Here is a 22,210-nt window from a genome sequence, read left to right as displayed (position 1 = left end):
TTGTTTTTTGTAAGGAAAAACTAATTTCTTGAAACAATACAATATGTTTTGTGTGTCAAAAAAATGCTTGAATTAAGAATGTATAGATATTTGGACTAAAAACAAGTCAAACAATCTAAGCAAGAAAAGTATTTTCTTACAGTGTGACTTTAATTAATGTGGTTGTACAAATGAAGCTCATGTTTTTCTGTAAGTGGATAAAGGGTTCTGTCTGAGTGACTAATCAACATTTAACATAAATTATATTTAATTTAGTCCATGTTATATTGCATCTGGAAAAAACAAATTGACCATTAACCTTTAAATGCAGCATTATGCAAAAATATGAGCAGATGTCTACACATTAAAGACCCATGACAGGCATATCAGCGCTACTCCTTTTCTCTCCAATATGGTAGGAAATGAAACTGAATTAAACTAAATGGTGGATGGTAACAGTGACAAGATGATTGGCAGGCCAGTTTATGATGAAAGGATGCACATAATTACGCGTCAAAGTGTCCATTAAAGAACACATTTTATGCCGTAGTGTGTCCCAAAGCTTGTTAACGGTTTCACTACACACCCAAATGTGTATCTTTAAAGAAAAAGTACATACTAAGCACCGAATACAGCATTTAAACAGTTATTAAAGTAAGTGAATTGAGACAGATGTGATCTGGCTTTGTTTGGAACTAATTTCATTGGTGAAACAGATCAAATTAGACAACAAGACTCTATATTGACTTGTTTGTTGCACTGATGTATAAAATCAACATTGCATTTGCAATCCCACTCAGATGCTAGTATTTGTGCTTCACTTAGTGAATGCTTCTGTATGCTTAAGACATGTTTTTGTTTGCTTTTTGCAAGGTGAGTGTTATGCTCAATGGCAGCTTGCACATTACAAAAACAACAGTTACGATATTATAGTAGACGGCAAACATTGCACATTCCTACTAATTAGCACTAATGCTATTACTAATTAGCACTCATATAAAGGCTTACCTCAGCTGCATTTTCTACATGACTGTCCCTTATTCTGACCTCATTAACACTTGTGTAAAAGCAAAATGACACTAAAAAGGGCTTTATATTTTAACAGCATGCAAGAAAACACTCCTCTTAAAGGCATAGTTCACCCAAAAAATTATATTTACGCACTGTAAATGTACTTAATGAGCCTCAATTGGTTATGAACCTTGAGTGCCTTTCTTCTGTTAAACACTAAAAAATATATTTTAAAGAATTCTGAAAACCACTGACATCCATAGTAGGAAAAAACAATACTATGGAAGTCAATGGTTACAGATCAGACTTTATTAAAAATATCCTCTCTAGTGTTTAACAGATGTGTTCAAGCAAAAGGACACTAAAAAGAGCTTTAGGGCACACTCACACTATGCTATCCAAACTGTGCCCAGGCGTGTTTCCCGATTCGTTTGAGAAGTGTGAGTGTTCTGAATCGGGCTCAGGCATGGTTTAGTTGGCCGTCCCTGGTCCGGTTGGAAGAGGTATGCCAGAGGCCGGTTCACTTGTGTCGCCGTACACTTGTGGTGTGAGTGCAAAGCGTGCCTGAGCCCGAAACTAAAGACGAGATGTCACTTTTAGGAGACTGTTTCATATGGATTTTTTAATCATTCTTAATTTTTAATTAATGCAAACTGTCGTAGTTTTTTAAAAACGCAAACCCCTTGCTGCACGACAGCTACACCTACAGGAAACCTCCTAATACCTGCAGCACGAGGATATTTATGATACTTTGAGCGTCAAAAGTGGTGGATCTATTCGGCAAAGTGTTGACTGCATGTCACTGTATCCCATACAAATAAAAATAATACAAAACGATAGAACTAAAGCAATCTGCACTGTGCTGAGCGAGAGCAATTCTCTTCCTGTTAAACTGAACAGCATGCAATGTGAGTGCAGGCCGCTGGGGAGAGGGGGCAATCACGATTTGGCACGTTTCAAGGCAAATGTACCTTATGTGAGTATGCCCTTATATTATATACATAAAAAAAAAAAAAACTTTCAATCTAACATGCGTGAAACACTCCTTTTAAAGGTATAGTTCACCTAAAAATAAATATTTTCGCACACTAAATATACTTACTGACCCTCAATTGATTATAAACCTTTATGAGTTTCGTTAATCTGTTAAATACTAAAGTACTAAAGTAAATACTAAAGTATATATTTTAAAAAATGCTGTAAAACATTAACTTCCATATTAGGAAAAAAACAAATATGGAAGTCAATGGTTACAGATTTCAGGCTTTATTTAAAATATATTTTCTTGTGTTTAACAGAAGTGTTAAAATCAAAAGTAAAATAAAAAGGGCTTTATTTAAAAAAAAGTTTCAATCTAACATGCATGAAACACTCCTCTTAAAGGGATAGTTCACCTAAAAATGAATATTTTCGCACTGTAAATGTACTTAGTGACCCTCAATTGTTTTTTAAACCTTTATGAGTTTCTTTCTTCTGTTAAAACACTAAAATAGATATTTTGATAAATGCTGAAGACCATTGACTTCTATAGTAGGAAAAAACAAATACTATGGAAGTCAAAAGTTACAGATTTCAGGCTTTATTTAAAAAATCTTCTTGTTTCATTATAATTTTTTTCAACTTATTTTTTATTGATTTTAATTATATTACAAAACCCAGCAAACAATACAGAATATTAACTTTATATTTTAGTATATATTAAGTTAATTAAATATAGTATTAAATATAATATAATATTTCAAAATGTACTTTAAGAGAAACAACAATTAAATAAATTATAAAATATATATATACACATTTGAAATTGACCAATGTGCGTGTGCTTATATAATAATAATAATAATAATAATAATAATAATAATAATAATAATAAAACATTACATTGAATTTTAAATTAAAGTCATATTTCCAAACACATCCAATTTATATCTAATCTTCCTCTGTGTTTAATAGAATTCAGAAGCTCAAATAGGTTTTGACACTTTTAGGTGAACTATCCCTTTAAGCCTCAAATCGCTGGCACAAACTCTGCAGTTATGGGAAGAATCTGAAGCCAATTATCCACGAAAAACAGCAACAAGCTTGCATTCTAATGCAGACATGCATGGAAAGACCCACATTAAACAGGCCATAAACAAACTGATGCAAAGTTACACTGAAAACAACAACAGCTTTCTAAAGTTTTACTCTTTTTTTTTTTTTTTTTTTTTTTTTTTAATTGGAAAGAAAAATGAGAACAACTGTATTGTTTTGGATGTGAAGACCAAGTTCGGCAGCCAAATAATGGCTTCAGAACACTGACAGTAATTACGCAAAGTGTTTTAAGCTTGGATTACAGGAAATCTACCAACTGTTCACAGGTCTGTCACCAAATAGATTGTGATGGGGGGGAAAAAGTGCACAGATCGCATGTAAGTCACTTAATCTCTGTGCAATTGTTTATGAAACGAAAGAAATTGTAGCAACATAGCAGTTACTGGGCTGCAGTGCTACAAAGACCCATAGAAATCTTACAAAATGAAGTTTGTGTCGTATCTGAAATTTGTTTTAATAAAAATATATGTTGTACTTACCTTTGTTTGCATATGTAAATACCCATAAACATAAAATACCCACCAGAATATTTATTACAAATATTTTCTAGTAAGTTGCATTGAAAAAGTTTCAAAGGATGGATTAAACAATGCCTCAACGTCCTTTAAAAAACAATGGATAATTTATGCATTGTCACAAACAGAGCTCCACGCGATCTCCTGTCTGCGTAGGGGGTTTTTTGGCATGGCTTGCCGGTAACTTCACAGTATGATCAATGAAAACACCACAAGACAAACACACTCATTCAAACAAGCAAAAACTCCACAGTGTGAGATGTAAGGTTTGGGAAAAAGGTGAAGACGAACCACACATGAAGGCATCAGTCACAATTATGAATGATGCAGAACACTGGGGTCTCTCAGGGTATTGGGCCCCTATGCAACTGAGCAGGTATGGAAGGAAGGTATGAAAGCTGTTGGCGAGGTAAGCAGTAAGGCACTGGCTCTATAAAAGGCTAAAGGGGAGGGGCTTAATCAATACTACAAGCTATTGCAATCTATGTGTTTGATTAAAGGGTCCGTTCACCCAAAATAGTCTTATCCTTGTTTCATATTTTTATGGGTTTCTTTCTACAGTTAAACACAAAAGAAGATATTTAGAAAAATGCTGAAAATATGTACTCCCATAGAATTCAGTGCTTCACACAGATTTGAAATATACTTGCTGTGGTAGCCGGACTAAAACACAACTTTTACTCACAGCACATGGTTAACTAGATGTGACAAAAAATATTTTTAACAATATTTTTATTTATTTATTTATTATTTTTTTATTATACATAGTTTATTATTAATCAGTTGAAGTTTTTTTTAAGACTATTGAAATAAAAAAAGAAATCCTCAATTTAGAATAAAAGCAGGTTTAAATATTTTTAAAAACTATTTTAAGGTCAATATTATTAGCCCCCTTAAGCTATATATTCTTTGATTGTTTGCAGAAGAAACATTATGTTTAGGAATGTGTTGAAAAAAAATCTTTCCCTTAAACAGTAATTGGGGGAAAAGGGGCCGCTAATAATTCTGACTTCAACTGTACATATACAGTTGTTTTCCTCCTTATAAATAAGGAAAGGGAAATAAATACAATAGAATACAAATATGAAACAAACTGTGCTTTAAGCATCTTCACTTTATGGAAAAAATAATAATTCTAGCTGCAAAAGTCTTTCAGTCAAGAGCAGTGTTTGATGTTTGATTAATGATAAAATGATCAAAACAGCCGGCAGCAGGAATATTGCACGCTGTCACTTTAAGAGCAGTACGATATAAAAATGTGTGGCATCCAACCCCACCCCTAATCCCAACCGCCATTGGTGGATGAGCAAATCGTACTAAACTTTACGAATAAGATCTTACGAATATGAATTAGCCACTAAATAAAAAAAGTTATGAATTGTGTTGTGTTGTCCTCAGGCTCCAGCTTTATGTTTTGTATTGATCATATTTAAACAAAGAAAACAATATGAATTTGTTGTTTTTAAGTTATATATACCATGATTTTACCCATCCTTCCCACTTAGGAAAAGATTTCCCTCCATGTGGCCGCTGAGTTAAAATGAATTTGACACTTCTGCACTAGTTAATTGATCATGGATACTTTGCTATTAGACAGATACAAAAAAGTGTAAAAGGATGACAATATTAAAAAAATAAATGTCATCAAATGTATTTAGGCGGCCAACCAAAGTAGTGTCTATGTGGGAAGCACTGGTATTTGTTTTTGGTCACAGGTTTTCATCTTTCTCCAAAATATGTCCTTTAGTGTTCAAAGAATAAAGAAAAAAGTGAGAAACTTTTAATTTTTGGGTGAACTGCCCCATCTTGGATTTTGGAAGCCCATAAATTAATGGAAGGATTAATAGTTTGCGCCCTAAGATTATAAGTGATTATAATTGCAGGGCATTTTGCAAGCAAGCAATTTGGCAAAAAATAAAAAATAAAAATGTGTTCATTTTAGATATAAATAACTGTCATGATTTATGACACTAAACATAATAAAAATAAATAAATAAACAAATAAATAAATAAATATAAACTACACTAATATGTTAAAAGATTAACAATCAAATAATTAGCAATTAATAAAAATAAATCTAAATTAACAGCAAATTCAATTAAATACTACATACGTTGCAAGTACAAACATTTAACAATGCAAATAAACTGCACTGATATAATATTAGATAATACTACATGAGCAAATGTGAGAATATTTAGGCAGAGGGGGTCAATATAAGGGAGACAGGCTTCAGTAAGTACAGGGGGGGAAAGTGAGGGCGTTAGATGTTAGTCCATTTCAAGCAACAGATTTGAAATACATACCGCCCAGATGCAAATCCAGGATCTCACTGTAATTAGACTCTCCCCAATAGTCTACAATAAGGATATATTAGAAACATGTTACTGCACACACAGGCACAGCCAGTAGCTTCAGGTCATGCATATGTTGCACACAAACGCACACTCTCACACAGCAAGGTACGCCAAATGCACACTCATTACAACTTGTTATTGGCGTTTAAACACATGTAGTTAATCGTATTTACACTGCATGTCCCGTAATGGTGGATGGGCACATAGATTTGTAGCACTGGGGAAACTCAAATTAAAAAGCTTGTTCTTTTAATTCCAGTCAGTCATCTATGTCTGCTATTCAATGCATATGGGTTGTTTTAATAATTTATGCTATGGGTAATCTGTAGAGCTTGCAAATATACTATGCTAAACAAACAACAAACCATGAATAGAAAGTGATTTAAAAAAAAAAGGGTGCCTAGAATACTGTCATTTATATTGGACCACATCCAGTTGGTGGCACACAAATCTATGTTTGGTGTGAACAAACTGACGGGTCATGCAGTTGACGCACACATGAGGAGACACCAGGAGAGACGATGCTCGGGATGAAGATGGTAAGGTACGCGGAGACGACTACAACACCTAAGTTTTCACCTGAGCGTCTCTTACGCTGTTTTGGACTAACGCTAGAACCTTTATACAACCCTTAGAGAGAGTAAAGGATAAAAGAGATTAAGAAACACTACATATAAAAGATTGGGATGGAGGGGAGAGGGGAAGTTGAGAGAAGAAGCATTAAGTGCAAACGTATCAATTGCGTTCTATTGGCTTTAGCCTGTTTGGAAATCACACATAGCTGAATCCTTTTGTCAATATTTACCATTCACATTTTGCAACAGGACACTTTTTCCTGCAATTGTATATTACAAAAGGTTCTAGTAATTATCTTAGTTGTTATTGTAGAAAACACAGGTTTTGATAGCAAATGGGCTATATGCACAGCTAGTGTTTTTAAGACAATGGTAATCTTCGGTTGCAAGTTTAATGTTACTATTTTTAATTTGATACGGTTCCTTTAAAAATATTAATGTTGTAATGTAATTAAAATTAGGCCAGTATAAGATTCTAACAGTATGAAAATCTTGGGTAAAGATATCACAATATTGTGATTACTGCAGTAAAATATGGTGTTTTTGAATGTCTGGGTAAAAAACTACAACTTTTTTTTCCCATTGAACATATATATATATATTACATTTAAAATATTTTAAAACAAATGTCAGACTAAATGATTTAAATAAGACATTGACTGTGTCGCCTGTGTGACAGCACCTTGCTGCAATTTTAGTTTCCCTAAACGGGATAATAAATTTGAGTCTGAGACTTCTTCTGTCTTAATTAGTTTCAAAAACACTGACTTCTTTTCAACTTGAAAAGGCATCTTTGGATATCCTGCTTTTCTATGGATATAAATTAAGTCACTGCACTGTTCAGGTCTATAGCAACCTAAAAAAATACAAAATAAATACAAATACCTTAAAATTTTGGACGGTTTTAAAACCTTGACTTTTCAAAAGAGCGGTTTAAAACTTAAAACCGGTTATCGTCCCATGCCTAATTACAATACATCCAGTTTAATAAACTTAAGCAGTAATTTACTGTTAAAGCTTTATATGAGGTGAAAGACCATGTAAACACTAGTGCCGTCATTAGCAGCAGTCTAGCACAGTAACTACATTGAAAATATTAAGGTTAAAAAAATGTAAAAAATCATTTTTCAAAGACATACAGTAGCGGGGAAAAGGGAATTTAATGCAGTTCCTCTTATCCAGTCTGATACTCACTTTATATCATATTTCAATCAGGCAGTGAAGATGGCTTTTTTTGTAAAGGAAAGACAGTTCACCTGAAGCACTTGGGCTGACTGACTGAAAATTAAAAGCCAGTGTGTATATATCAATATAAGCAATAGAAGCAATATGAGCACAGTAAACCCAGTAAATGAGGAGAACTCAAACCAACTGAGTACTGTAAAAATAAGTTAAAGCAACTCAAACCATTTGAGGAAACTGATTGCTACAAATCATTTGAGTAAAAAAACTAATCTATATGAGTACTGCGAACTTACTCCATTTAAGCTGAATTAATGATATGTTTAATTTAAGAGTTCAAAACTCTTTTCAAATGAGTAGAATTAACTTCCGGTAAATTTCGAGTACAATTATTTTATTTAATAAAGTTGACTGTTGGGTTTTACAGTGCATATACTGTTTTTATTAAATTAGCCTAAAACTAGTAAACAACACCCATTCATGTTTTAGGACAATGTTTGAAAAGCCTTTTTAATTCACTTTAAATGTTGACTACTGTACATGTCATAATATAAGTGTGTTTTACATTAAACCAGGCAACCAAGAAACAGAAAAGTGCCCACATCTAGGATTCTCAAAGGCAGGTTGAACCTGATGAAGGCTATGTAGGTCGAAATGTTGTTACTTTAAAAACATTTTGAAAGCTTAAGTGGCAGTGTGCCAATTTTTAAAAAATCTTTTTACTTTAAATCATTCATAGCAATTGGCTATCAAAACCTGTGTTGCTACAATAACAGCTAAGATCCTTACTAAATAGTTAGAATTATTATTTTTTTTACATCTACAATATTTAAAAAAAATAAGATTCATTATTTTAACTCGTATACACATACATTGATATCATTGCTCATTCCTTTCTCCAAAAATTCAGAACTGCTAGGACAGATTTCCATTAGCCTGGTAGGAGCAATACTTTAGCATTAATAGATTTAAATAATATTTATTTATATTATATAAATGTGTCAAAGACAAAAAGGCCTATAATTGCAGCTAGAGGGTTAAAAAATAGCAGTCTTGCTGTTTAAATAATTCAAAGTTGTGCATGACTAGAACAAAATGTATCATATTCACTCCAAAAAAATCTATGACTTTTAAGGTTCAAAGAAAGATCTTGAGGGGGAGAGAGTTTGAAATTTCATAATGAGATACAAGGTTTGTATATAAAAACTACTGACCCAAGTTAACAAAACAGCAAAAGACAAAGTATGCCTTATGCATAAACAATAAAGCATAAAGAAAGTCTGTAATGCAGTTTAGTAATATAAACAACAGCAAGCAGAGCTTGGACCTCAAAATCAAAATAGATAAAGAAAAGCCTGAGATAGTCTGAAAGTCTGCTCTTAGGTTTTAACCCTTCTGAGGAAACATTTGTAAAAGTAGTAAGCCTTAAAGACAGAGATACCTGCTTCGCCTCGCAGTGCCTTTTCCACCGCGACGCCTCTCTCCTCTAACTGCCTCTGTTTCTCTTCCACCTGCTCCAGCTGCCTCTGAATCATCTGAGGAATCAGAAAGTAGCGTCTGGTTGATTTCACACTCTATTATGCTGCGTGATGATGGCTGAAATTCAACTTTCTGACAACCTCATGCAGAAAAAAAAAAAAAAAAAAAATCAGTCATTAGTAGGCTTTCACCTGAGCTCTGTGAAGTCTCTTGAGCTCCTCCTGCTTGGCCTGCCTCCGTGCAGCTTTCTGTACTCTTCTTGTCAGCTTGGCGTTCAGTTCCTCCTCCGTGTATGTCTTCTGCAAAAGGAAATTAAAAGTCAGATCCAGTATTCCTGTAGCGTATGTTCAAGTCAGTTATAAACGGATCTTTGCCTGCAGTCTTACGGGTGTCTACAGCAGGGGTCTGAGTAATATGTCTACAGCAAAGTCTAAAACACGACCTACCAGCAAAGCTGAGCTACTGCTACAACAGCCTGAAGTACATCTGAATTAAATAACACTAGATGCTATATTGGAAGTATAAGTTCATGTCATAAGCAGGGCCAGACAGAATCAGTGGATATTTTACTATTTCTGTGCAAGTCTGTACAAAATCTTTAGATTTATGCTGAATGACTTTGAGTGTAACTAATTTAACGCATAAAAAATGTTTTTGAACATTTTATCTTTGGTTTACAATGCAAATCAAATCAGAACCACTTGTTTGTTAAACAAAGCAAGTCTTCCATGTAATATATCTACTAGAAGACAGAACATGTTACTTTGCAAACTGTAAAGTATTGTACATAAATCATCTAAACATTTGCATATATTTGCATATTATTCAATAATATTTAATAATATCAGTTAATATAGAAAAAACCTGATTAAATATATATCTACACACATTTACATAAGAAAAACATTAGATTGAATAATGGGCTCATAAGTCAATGAAAATCTGTGGATTTTTGCAGATGCAGATTTCGTGTTGGTCTAGTCAGAAGTGATTTTTATCACAGTAATGATTCTGCATATGTACTTTAATACTGGATATATCACACAATATAGATATACACAATATACTTTCTTCCTTAAGAAATTCAGTAAAATAAATGTAGTCAAACGCTTTATCTCAAACAACTTTAAATCATGTGTAAACAAACTGTACATTTGCAGACTAGGCAATAGATAGATGGTATGACTGATAAATTGAGCAACAGACAAAGAAATAGAGTGACAAATAGTTACAAGAACAGACATAGTAACAGATAGAGAGGTGAAGTGATAGAGCGAGAGAGAGAGAGAGAGAGAGAGAAAGAGAGAAAAATCGAGCAACTGAGCCATGGATAGTATGACGGACCAAAAGATTTTGTGAAAGAGAAAAGAAGAGCTAATGAAATAGAGTAACATAGACAGGAGCAATATAACAATAATTGGACAGATGGATGGAGAGACAGAAGAATGGAGCAACAGATAGACGGTTGCATGGAGCAACAGATAGGGGGAGGGATAGATGGAGCAACAGATAGACGAATGGATGGAGCAACAGGTGGATGGACGGAGCAACAGGTGGATGGACGGATAGATGAAGCAAGAGTTTGATGGACTGATAGATGGAGCAACAAGTGGAGGGACTGATGGATGGAGCAACAGGTGGATAGATGAATAGATGGAGCCCCAGTCTAATGGAACAACTGATGGAGCAATAGACGGATGGATGGAGAGACCAATGAATGGATTAAACAACAGATGTATGTATGGATGGATGGATGGATGGGTGGATGGATGGATGGACAGACGGATGGAGAAACAGAAGGATGGATAAATGGTTGAAATCATGGATGAACAGAGAAAAGGATGGATAGATGGATGGAGCAACAGATGGACAGAGCAACAGATGGATGGATGGATGGATGGATGGATGGATGGAGCAACGAATGGATAGAACAAAAGACAGGATGAACGGTGGATAGAACAAAAGAGAGTTATGGGTTAATAGAACATAAGACTGAATGATGGATGAATTGATGGATGGATGGATGGATGGATGGATGGATGGATGGATGGATGGATCAAAAAATGATGAATAAGAGGATGGATGGAAGAAAAGACAGAATGATGGATGAATCGATGGATGGATAGATGGATGGATGGATCAAACAATGATGAATAAGAGGATAGATGGATGGAAGAAAAGACAGAATGATGGATGGATGGATGGATGGATGGATAGAACAAAAGATGAATGGGTGGATGGATGGATGGATAGAAGAAAAGACAGAATGATGAATGAATGGATGGAACAAAAGACAGAATGGATAGATGGAGCTAAGTGCAAAAAACGAGTAACAAAAGATACAATGATAGACAGAACAATAGATACACATAATGATAGAAAAATAGATAAAATGACACATAAAATGGTGGATAAAATGACAGACAGACAGACAGACAGACAGACAGAGACAGACAGACAGACAGATTGGATGGATGGATGGATGGATGGATGGATGGATGGATGGATGGATGGATGGATGGATGGATGGATGGATGGATGGATGGATGGATGGATGGATGGATGGATGGATGGATGGATGGATGGATGGATGGATGGATGGATGGATGGATGGATGGATGGATGGATGGATGGATGGATGGATGGATGGATGGATGGATGGATGGATGGATGGATAGATAGATAGATAGATAGATAGATAGATAGATAGATAGATAGATAGATAGATAGATAGATAGATAGATAGATAGATAGATAGATAGATAGATAGATAGATAGATAGATAGAATGTCATTTGCCATTGTTGTCTTTGTATAACTCATCAGTATTTTGCATTCAGTTAACAAATACGGTGCAAGACAGACAAAGACGTTAAATCTGAAGAATAAAGAATACAACGTTAAATCTGGAGAGTCTAGTAAAAGCTATGAAATCAGAAAAACAGGTCACATGTAAACCAGTGAGCTACACAGTGTAGAAAATAATATGCAGGTCAACAGCCAGAAAGCCTTTTGAGTTTATCATGTGATGCAGTTACATCCTCCAGCAGAAAGGGGGTGCTTCAGCCTTCACCATGCTGCAGATAATGGTTAGTAATAAAAATAAAGAATAAAAAACATTTGGAACAACAATAACAGACAGGGGGTTAGCCACGACGTGTGGTATGACATGCGGAAAACGGGTAGACCAGTGGGAATGAATGAACACACTACCTTTGTGGCATATGATCTCTTGAACGCCAATGCATGAGGTACATAAACAGACTTAAAAAGAAATAAATTGACAAAAGGAAAAACAAACAAAACAATAACAATGCGATTAGATGGGTTAATGTACAATTAAGTCAAATCAGGATTCTACGACAAATACAAACACAAGATTAAACATTTAAGGATGCTGGGGGATGAGTAAACAAGTACAAATTAATGTGACTGTGTTTTGGTGCAGCACAATAAATATCAGGGTCCAAAATTAACAATCGCCAACCAGCATTTGGGAACACACTCATTTACAATATTCAACACATTTCCAGGATATCTAGTCTTAATTGTTTGGCTCAAACTTTTCACTTGCATCTAGCAGGTGTGGCAATAGTTCATTTTGGACCAAGTTTTCTCTAAAAGACTTTAGAGGGTGAGAATGTAATCTAAAACACATGAATGCATCAGTTACTAAACCACAACTAAGATAAAAAATGGTGTAAATTAATTTAACAACATACAACAAACCAAACACAAACTACCTGTGTCACAACCTCTGCACTCAGAAGGCCTCGATATACTCAAAGCAAACTTTTTTCTTAGTTTGGAGGTGAACAGAAGTTTGAAATACCTCAGCAGTGATTTACTGTTTGCAAATGTGCTTATGCCGCCTTTGATGCTAGAAGCTATAGAGCATTATTTTAGATGAATATGTAAATGTGCGCTGTGAATCTTGCCAAATATCAAAATGTTCATATCTCGTTTTCCCATTACGAACGTATGCAAGGAGTTTTGCCATTTTTGACTCGTCAATTTAAAGAGTGATTTTATTACCACAAAGTCACACACAAAGCTGATCCCTATCGTATTTTGACATTGTTGTTATGCAACGTTTGACACATTATTTGATAATAGTATCTATATAGTTAGTTGTTTTGATTTATCCTCTCCAAAAAAATCCTTGAAAATCTCAGTTGGGCATGGCAAAATCAAATTTTCTGCAAGTATATGCCCTTTCGTTGCTTTGATTTTTCAGCAACTGTGTACAATATTTTTTAAAGTTTCTTGTCAGTAACTTTGACGTCTCTAATCTAAATTAGGGTGTGTCGATTATTTTGCCTTGTGCTCCAAATATACTCTGGGCTTGTATGGGAGATGAGTTGTCTGCAAATGTCTTATTAATTTGGACGGCCTCATGCATTCATTATCAACAACTGCTTCTAGAAAAATGAACAAAACCATAGTTCAGGTAACTATTTTGGTATTTCCTGCATTTCATGTTACCAGTATGCGCTGCGACCTGAAATGTTTGGAGCTTCCTCACCTGGGTCCAGTATGATTGGGTTATCTATTAGCTGCTGAAGGCGAATCAGTGATACTGTCTTTTTTGTGAAGGACTAATTAAAACTGTCCATTTTTTGGTCAGCCAGGGAATAAAATTAACTAGGGTAACCATCCCAAACGTCTAAGGATTATTCTAAAAATATAATAAAAATATGACGCGACCCCCCACAGAGCTCACTGAGGCCCCCTTGTGGGCTAGAAACCCCGTTGGGAACTGCTGGACTAATAAATACGCATCGGACTCAGTGTGCAAGGTTTGTTTACGTTACACATTTTTGCATATGAATACGAACAAACGCATATGAAAATATCAGAATTCAGTGAGGAAAGACCTTGATTTTGACCTGATTTGTTCGACAATTATATCACACTAGTTTGTTCCTCGGCTTTGCATTAAGTATATCAGCCCCTTAAAAGTGCCTAATTTAACCACATTCTATTAAATTCTATGTCTTCTGAAGAACACTATAACCTTTCTTCTACACATCTAGGTCAACTCCCTGTTCACCTTCACAAACACACAGCAAGGCTGAAGATACTTGATTTCGTACAGGTTACAAATGAAACCCAATGCTGTTTGATATTTCTCAATATGTTTTACATTAATTGGCTTGTTGGCATAGAGTTGCATTCATGTTCTGTCTTAAACCAGTAGCTCCAAACTGCTGTGAAATATCATCACTGAAATACCTCTTCCTCTTTTCCTTTCTCCCGTTCCACATCTTTCATTTTCACCATCTTTTCTTTGACTCTTTTTTCATTCTCCCTTTCTCTTGACCTTTCCTTGCCCTTCTCAGTAACTCTTCCCCTTTCCTTTGCCCTATCCTTAGCCTTCTCTTTTGCTTTCTCCTCTTTAATGGCTTCTTTTTTCAAATCTGACACCAAGTCAAACAGGTCCACATGACGCTAAGAAGAGCAAAAGATTTCATTAAAGTTTAAGCTGCAGAGAGAAAAAAAAAACATTTGACTGAAATCAGAAAGAAGAAACTCTTTAAATATTATATACACTTACATCACCCTTGGACTTCTGAGAGGATCTTTCCAGAACATCGTCACAGGAGAGATCAGAGTCCTCAGAAAAGCTTAGATTTCTCCTCAGACGTAAATCTACAGCGGTAAATTAAACAGATCTTTGCGTAAGTGGAAAAAGACTGAGAAAAAATGCAAGTCAAACTAAATTTCAGCAAAATTCTGCAAGAACAAAACCCATGAGGGTCTGAAGTGAGCTGCTTTTTGAGGAAATTATCGTATACTGACAGCGAACTAAATTAAATGTACTGCACAAATTGATCTAAATCAGTCATTTAAGAGGTTTAATGATGCTTAGGATGGTGTCAGAGTAGGACTATATAAATTCTGTAAGACTGCTAGAAAAAAAGATGAGCCATTCAAATGAAAAACTTCCAGCTGACCTGAGGACCTGTCCAGGGGTGAATCTTTCTTCTTCCCCGAGTCTCCAGTTGTAGAGCTTGAGGGTGTACTTGGGCATGACTTGTCATCTTTCTTCTTTTTGTCCTTCTTGTAGCCGGAGAACACTGCTTTCCAAAGGGACTTGTGCTTGGGCGGCGTTTCTTCAGTGCTGGACAGTCTTTCATTTTTGGCTTTCTTTTCTTTTTTGTTTTTGCGTGGAGAAAACAGTGAGCTGCGTTTCTTGCTTTTGCCCCCTGTGGAGCTCTCTGAAGATGTGACAGAGCTGTCTAAGGCCTTACTAGATGGTGTAGAGAAGAAACGGTCTGGAAGTGTGTCTGCTTGCTTTTTGGACTCCAAGGCCTTCACTGCAGAGTCCTTCTGGGCTTTAGATTGCTTTTTGCTTTTTCCTTTTGTTTCAGGAATATCCCAGGCTACTTTTGCTACAGCCCCCTTGGCAACCTCAGAATCTTTCATCTTTGTAAGCTGCTTGGCCATTGCATCTTTAAGAGCTTGGCTCTTCACAGACTTTTCCCGTGCCCTCATTCGCTCCTCTGCGATCTCCTTGGCTTCAGGAGAAAAATGCTGGGAACCCTTTGCTGTTCGGGAAACTCCAGGGATATTGGGCTTGCCATTTTCCATAGCCAGTGCCAAGTGGAGAGGCGGCTTATCCCGGTTGACCTTGCTAGTCGGCGGTGTGTAAAACTTTTCAAGACCACTTGCATCTGGAGTGCGGTCATCGTATGTGTCTTCAACATCATCAGCAAATGGTATCTCGTCTACACACTCAACAAAAGACTTTCTCACTTCTTCTCGACGTGGTTTATTGGGCTCCTTAACCCTCATCACAACAGGTGGATTGGTTCTAGGGGTTGGCACTGGAGCTGTAACTGGTTTTTGTTTTGGTTGAGGGGGACTAACTGGAGTCCTGGGCTTAATGGGCATGGTCTCAGATTTGGGTTCTTCTGTGCCTTCAAGGAGGTTGTCCCAGGAAACCTGAGACTTCTTGTTTTGGAGACAAGCAGGTTCCTCCCTGGGTGGAGGAGGTGGTGGACTGGAAGGAGGGGTAAGCATTGTAGAATCAGAGTTGTTGTAGCTGTCGCTAGCAGCTGTCTGACTGGTGGTCACACTTCCGTTTAGACCCAACCCTGAACTGCTGCTTAAGTCCTTCTTTTCTGAACCATTACTTTTAGGTTCCACCGGAGATATAACCTGACCCTCCAAGGTAATATTGATCCTGCGTATGATAGAACGGCCCGTAAATGTAGGCTTCTGTTCCTCAGACAAGTCCTCTGGGGTATAAGACTTAGGAGATGATGATTCGGGTGTTGGAGTTTTCACAATGCTCTTCTCCACCGCAGTTTTGCTTCGTTCCAGGGGAGTGAGCCCTAAACTTTTTCTAATCTCTGCACTCTTCAACCAGAACTCCTCAATGAGGTCTGTTTTCTTAAGCTCAGGAGTTGAATCTTTCAAATGTTCATTAGTCCTATTCTCGGAAGCAGGTTTAGCTAAAGGAGTAGAAGTTACTGCTGGGACTGGTTGAGTCCTGACGGGGGAGCTTGTGGATAGGGGTGAAGGTGGCTCATTGCAGGGTTGCGATTGGGTACAAATCGGAGACAAAGGATTGCCTGTTGGAGAACAGGCACAAGGCTGTGGTTGGACTGGAGATTTGGGAGATGCTGTGCCTGGTTGTGGAACAGGCTGGGAACAGATGGGCGACAGCGCAATGATTTGAGCTACAGGAGAATGAGGGGTTTTAACATCAGGACTCTGAGGCGGGGGAATGTTCTGCTTGACTTTATCAGGCAGATAGGGCTCAGGGAAGAAACGTGCACCAGGAGATTTAACTAGTACTACAGGAGAAACTTCATGCACCTGTAGAGGGAAAGAGGAGAAGGCAGAGTTTTATAATATGGAGTGTTTTTTGTTGCCATTTTGAATAGAAAACAAATTGTGCCCACAATCCGGTATTACCTCCTCAATGGGTAAAGCAGGTTTTTGGATTGGAGACAGCACAACGTCCACAATCAACTCCCTTGGATTTGCAGACGTTTTCTCTGCTAGGAAAAAGAAAATTGGCTCAAATATTGATAGGCATCAAAAATTCCCTTGTGCTGAGATTTTAATCATCAAAGGTTTAGTAACTATGAAGCAACACATTGATGTAATGTGTTCAGAGACACTGTTGGAACATTTGCAGTCATCTGTCTCAAACAAAACTAGAAAAAGCATCGAATTATGTGATTGTAATTAAGTTATGATTACCAGTGTTGAAAACCTGTCCCTGGCTTTCTGTTTTATCATTATCCACTGGAAGTGTCACCACTTCATCTATGCACCGTGAACGAGCTTCAGCCTCTGCATCTGAGGGAATGTCCTCTGTGAATTTAGAAATTAAAACATTGTGAGAGTCTTAAGTTTGCTTTTCTTTTTTTTCAGCATGCATTTCTGTTGCCAATGTACTGTCATTTCTTAAAATGATCTTTAAAAGATTTTAAAAACAATGTTATTTAGTTAAACTAGTTAATTACAACACATGTAATTCTAATTAGTACACCACTATCTTTAGACAAAGGGCTTCTGCTGCCAATTAAATTGCAAAATGCTAAATTCTGTAACCTTTTTAAAGGCTTAATCTCATCACAACATGAAATGGCATTTGGCAAACCTTGATCTATTTCAGTGCCTGGCTCAAAGTCAGGACTGCCTGCTTCAGCTTCAGGGTCATCGTCCTCTTCACAGGGCTCTGGGATCACAGGAGAAAATGAAGATAAGCAGAAGTCTAAAAAAAAAAATGCCAAGGTGTTGGTGGCACAAGATATCATTTAAAGCCAAATACTGAGTGCAAAAATATAAAGGACAAGCAAAGAACACATTAATCAAGCAGCTAACCAATGATGGTCTTGAGGGAAATTTAAAGTAAACACAATGAGTGTGCATGACAAAATTAAGAAATAAATGGCATTAGTAGGTAAACACATGCAAGTACCCATTTACAGTGTCAAATGGATTGCACTCAAAGTCAGCAGCTGTTGAGATGGGTTGGAATGAGGGTGAGTGAAGAACAAATGACACCAAACTACCAAAAATAAAAAAGACTTAGCAGAGACACCCCTTCCACACACCACAACTTTAGTCAGGAAATTATATTAATTATAGTTAATATTTGGATAAAAAACAATGTTCATTGTCAGCGACCATAATTTGAACCAAAGCTGAGATTTGGAGAGAAAGATTCAGAATGCTATGCAATCTTTTTTGGTCCATTTCTATCTTGCACAAATGTGACATGCTCAAGGCTGCTATACTCAAGGGTGTTGCGTGTGCTTTTGCTAAACCATGAAAATACTTAGAACGGTTTTTAGTTCTTTTTTTGAATTTGACCTCTCCGTGCCTTAGTGCTGTAGAGGCAAAATTGCCTTGCAATTTTGTCTCAACAAGCTTTTAGCATCCTCAGAAAATAAACTAAGAGTGTGCAACATCTTTTAACACTATGAACAATGGTTTTCACAGAATTTGTGCTAATGGATTGCATTTTTTGGGGCATTTCATAATATTTATAATGTATTTATAATAAAGAATGGTTAAAGGTATTATTCAGCCAAAAAAAAAACATAAAAACTCACCCTTGACATTTTCAGATTTTTATTATTCTGTTGAACACAAAGGCAGACATTTTGAAGAACGTTGGAAACCTGTATCAATTGACTTTCATAGTATTTGTTTTTCCTACTACAGAATTCAATGGTTCCAAGTTTTCAACATTCTTCCAAAAAATCTTCTTTTGTGTTCAACAGAACAAAACAGGTTTGTAACAAATTAAGAACTGTCATTTTTGGGTGAACTATACCTTTTAAGTATAAATATCAGATGCATGCATTAGTCAGTATGTGTTTGGATTAAGCTGAAAGATAATAATAGTTATCACACCAGATGCTGTCTCGTCTCCAGCATGCAGTAGTGTAAAACCGATTGCAGTGGTGTTAATCGTCCAATAGAATCGCCATGCACTGTGTGTGTTAGCTGCTAATATAAGTTATTGTATGTTCTTCCTCTCTACCTCCAGACATCGAGTCCAGCCAGGCTCTGACAGCCTCGTGACGTACGGATTTGTGGGAGGGGGCTACAATTAAACCAATGAAAAATGAGAATGGTAACAGGTACATGAGATGCACAGACACAACACAAAAATGCATACATACAATCATGAATCAATCAAAGAAATAAACAGAAGGAATGTGTACTTAGTCATGTCAAAATATGCACAATGTTGATAAAGACAAAGACACAATAAAATCGAGCAAATAACTGAAACAGAGAAAGTTCAACATATTGTCACAACAACACAGAGCGATGTATAAATGTGTTAAAGCAAGACAATAGATAGCAGAAAGCTTTAAAAGTGAGCAAAACACTATTGTGGATGAAAGAAAGAATGCAGAAGTCATCAAAGGAAGAGAAATGGACATTAAAAAAATGACCACACAAGCAAATTCACACGTAACAAACTCTTTAAAACCTGGCAACACTCATCTCAAGTGGTCAGACCAAAGGGAAGAGCCGTAAATGCTGGTTAGAACTTCACCATTTCTAAATTTCCAAACGTTAATACTTATTGTCATGTTAAAGGCCAATTAGTAAAGTATGCACTATATTAGTTAAAAAATAATTATATATATATATATATATATATATATATATATATATATATATATATATATATATATATATATATATATATATATATATAATAGTAAAAACAAACAAAAAAAAACTGACGTGCTGACAGTAGGGTTGCACAATATTGCAAAATTATCGCTATATTATTATATAAACGCAATATACGTATCCCAGACATGTGCGATCAATTACATTTATTTTATGCATTGGTTGTTTATCTAAATTTGACCAATCAGATGGGGCCTTACTTTCTTCATCTCCACCTTCCTAAAATTTGCTATTCTGTTATTGGCTCAGGCGGCCCACAGGTGAACCCAGAGCTGAAGATAAACACTAATGGCGGCAATACAGCCAATCAGAGGTTTTCGTTTATTTATAGACTTAATTTTTGCACCCTTTTTGTCTTAATTAGAATTGATTAGATCTTAATATTTATTTTACCTGCTTATTGTAATATAATTAAATCAATTATTTAAAAATAAAGCTAAAAAAATGCTATTTTTCAAAATAACAAAACAAACAATATTGCATATTTTTTCAATATAGTGCAGCCCAAGCTGGTTGCAGTAAAAATATATATAATAATAATAATAATAATAATACATTTATGAACATATGAGATGCATGTAAAACCAGGTATAACCACCAGACCCTCTACAAAAAAGCCACAGGGCCCACAGTGTTTGTCTCCTCCACACAGTGTTACCTGTGGAGGAGGTGGGCTGTGTGAGCTGGGTGTTGAGCGAGGGCTGTGAGCCTAAGGGTGACACCGAGGGCATCTCCAACACCCCCTCAGCCTGATGGCTCTCCATCTGGATGTCCAGAGGGTCTACTGGATGAATGGCTTGCTGGATCTGCAGGTTCCTAGCTGGATGGTGGCATTACAGGGAGCCATTAAGGAGGCACGGTCATTTTGTAGGATTAATTGGCGAGTCCATTTGCACGTCAGGAACACATAATCCAATTGGTTTCAAAACCAAAAAGTCCCATTCACAAAAAAAAAAAAAAAAAAAAGTTTCCATTGGCAGCGATGTGAGCAGAGGGTGAGATAAGGCAGTCATAAAATGACCAGAAAGTGTAGAGGACAAAAAAGAGAAAGGGAACATATAGTTTAGAAAAGACTGTAAAGTGCAAAGTCAGTGAATACATTAGAAAAGTAGCATGCGAAGGCTTCAGCATAAATAACAGCATTTTTTAAAAAGCCCCAATCAGCTCTGCGGGTGCTTTCACACTTTGGTGTGGATATGATTACACCTGACGCCAGTGTTCAGTTCACTTAGCTACCATGAAACAGCAAAATGTGTCAGCTGGAAACTGAGGTATAAAAACTACTTAACTCTAGGTTTCGGTTTTATGCACATATCAAAATCAGGTCGATGCAATTTTAATTCTGACATTTTGTATACTTTAAATGCGCAGTAGGTGATTGCCTTTGAAAACATTTTTTGTTGTGCTGGTTGAAAGTCTCTTCACAGTCCAATAGTAATGATTAAAGTAAATAATCTACATGTGTCTATGCATTTTTATATTCTGGTTAAGGCATAAGACTAAAAAATGTTCATCCAATTTATTATTGTCAGGCAGACATCTCCCAAAATTCCGATAAGTAGCCCAAATTGTCTGTCAACAAATGCAGATTTGATCAATTGTGCACCTCTGTTCATGCAGATCTGCCGTAAGAGTAAGACGACACTATGGCTGAAGTATTTCTTTTAGTAATGTTATATTTTTAAACTATTTTAGTCATGCAAAGCTGATGTAGATTGTGTTGTGTTATGAATTTGTTATATGCCCAGAAGTGTTGTTTAGACATTGAAATCTTCAGAAGATTGATGTGACTATGTTCAGTTTCATAAGAGAACTTTTACAGTATAATAATGCAGATTTTTTTTTTTTACTTTAATAACAAAACATAAGTAAATAGTGATATTTCGCCTAGCCTGCTTTACTGAGGTGAAGTTAGTTTTATATTGACGTTGGCTCATTTTTAAACAATAACAACCTGTGACGTGCTCTCTATATTGTTTACCACTACTTTGAATATTCGCTCTGAAATAACATGCAAGTATGGCCTAGTAATAAGTGTAATTCCTGCACACCACTGGCCAACCACTAAGCATACAGTAGTTGCTTTAGGACATAGCACGTGAGTGAGTGAGACCAGTGATAATACAGTTTTTCATTCAGAATTGTGTTATTATAAAAGTACTATAAAACTTTTAACTGGTGAATGGCATGATCTAGTGGGTCTCTGTCATCTTTAACATGCGCCTTCGTGATTTCAGGAGACGTGACTTTGGATAGCAGGGGAGGGATTGTGTTTTAAACATAACCGGTTAACATTCAGACAGATCACCTACCGCACCTTTAACTTTATGCATCGTTG

The 22,210-nt window shown here is 36.1% G+C and overlaps 1 protein-coding gene across 50 annotated transcripts in view; it reads right to left on the bottom strand.

The window, feature by feature from the left end:
- mical3a (microtubule associated monooxygenase, calponin and LIM domain containing 3a) overlaps positions 1-22,210 on the bottom strand; it is a 151,370-nt gene that overhangs the window by 16,534 nt on the left and 112,626 nt on the right. For 10 of the 50 annotated variants that reach the window (XM_073929835.1, XM_073929845.1, XM_073929832.1 and 7 more), the window contains 12 exons: positions 20,531-20,692; positions 17,813-17,890; positions 17,410-17,523; positions 17,119-17,204; positions 15,150-17,019; positions 14,750-14,844; positions 14,428-14,643; positions 12,406-12,456; positions 9,385-9,492; positions 9,156-9,249; positions 6,537-6,587; positions 5,907-5,957 (listed from right to left, as the gene is read on the bottom strand). In XM_073929835.1, the coding sequence (XP_073785936.1) occupies positions 5,907-5,957; positions 6,537-6,587; positions 9,156-9,249; positions 9,385-9,492; positions 12,406-12,456; positions 14,428-14,643; positions 14,750-14,844; positions 15,150-17,019; positions 17,119-17,204; positions 17,410-17,523; positions 17,813-17,890; positions 20,531-20,692 (2,976 nt within the window). Of the gene's footprint in view, positions 1-5,906; positions 5,958-6,536; positions 6,588-9,155; positions 9,250-9,384; positions 9,493-12,405; positions 12,457-14,427; positions 14,644-14,749; positions 14,845-15,149; positions 17,020-17,118; positions 17,205-17,409; positions 17,524-17,812; positions 17,891-19,204; positions 19,268-20,530; positions 20,693-22,210 lie in introns of all 50 variants that reach the window. The other 40 variants (XM_073929833.1, XM_073929841.1, XM_073929847.1 and 37 more) reach the window with 24 other exon arrangements.

Source organism: Danio rerio, chromosome 18 (genome assembly GCF_049306965.1).
Source record: "Danio rerio strain Tuebingen ecotype United States chromosome 18, GRCz12tu, whole genome shotgun sequence".
NCBI lineage: Eukaryota > Metazoa > Chordata > Actinopteri > Cypriniformes > Danionidae > Danio > Danio rerio.
This window is presented reverse-complemented; position numbering and strand designations above follow the sequence as displayed.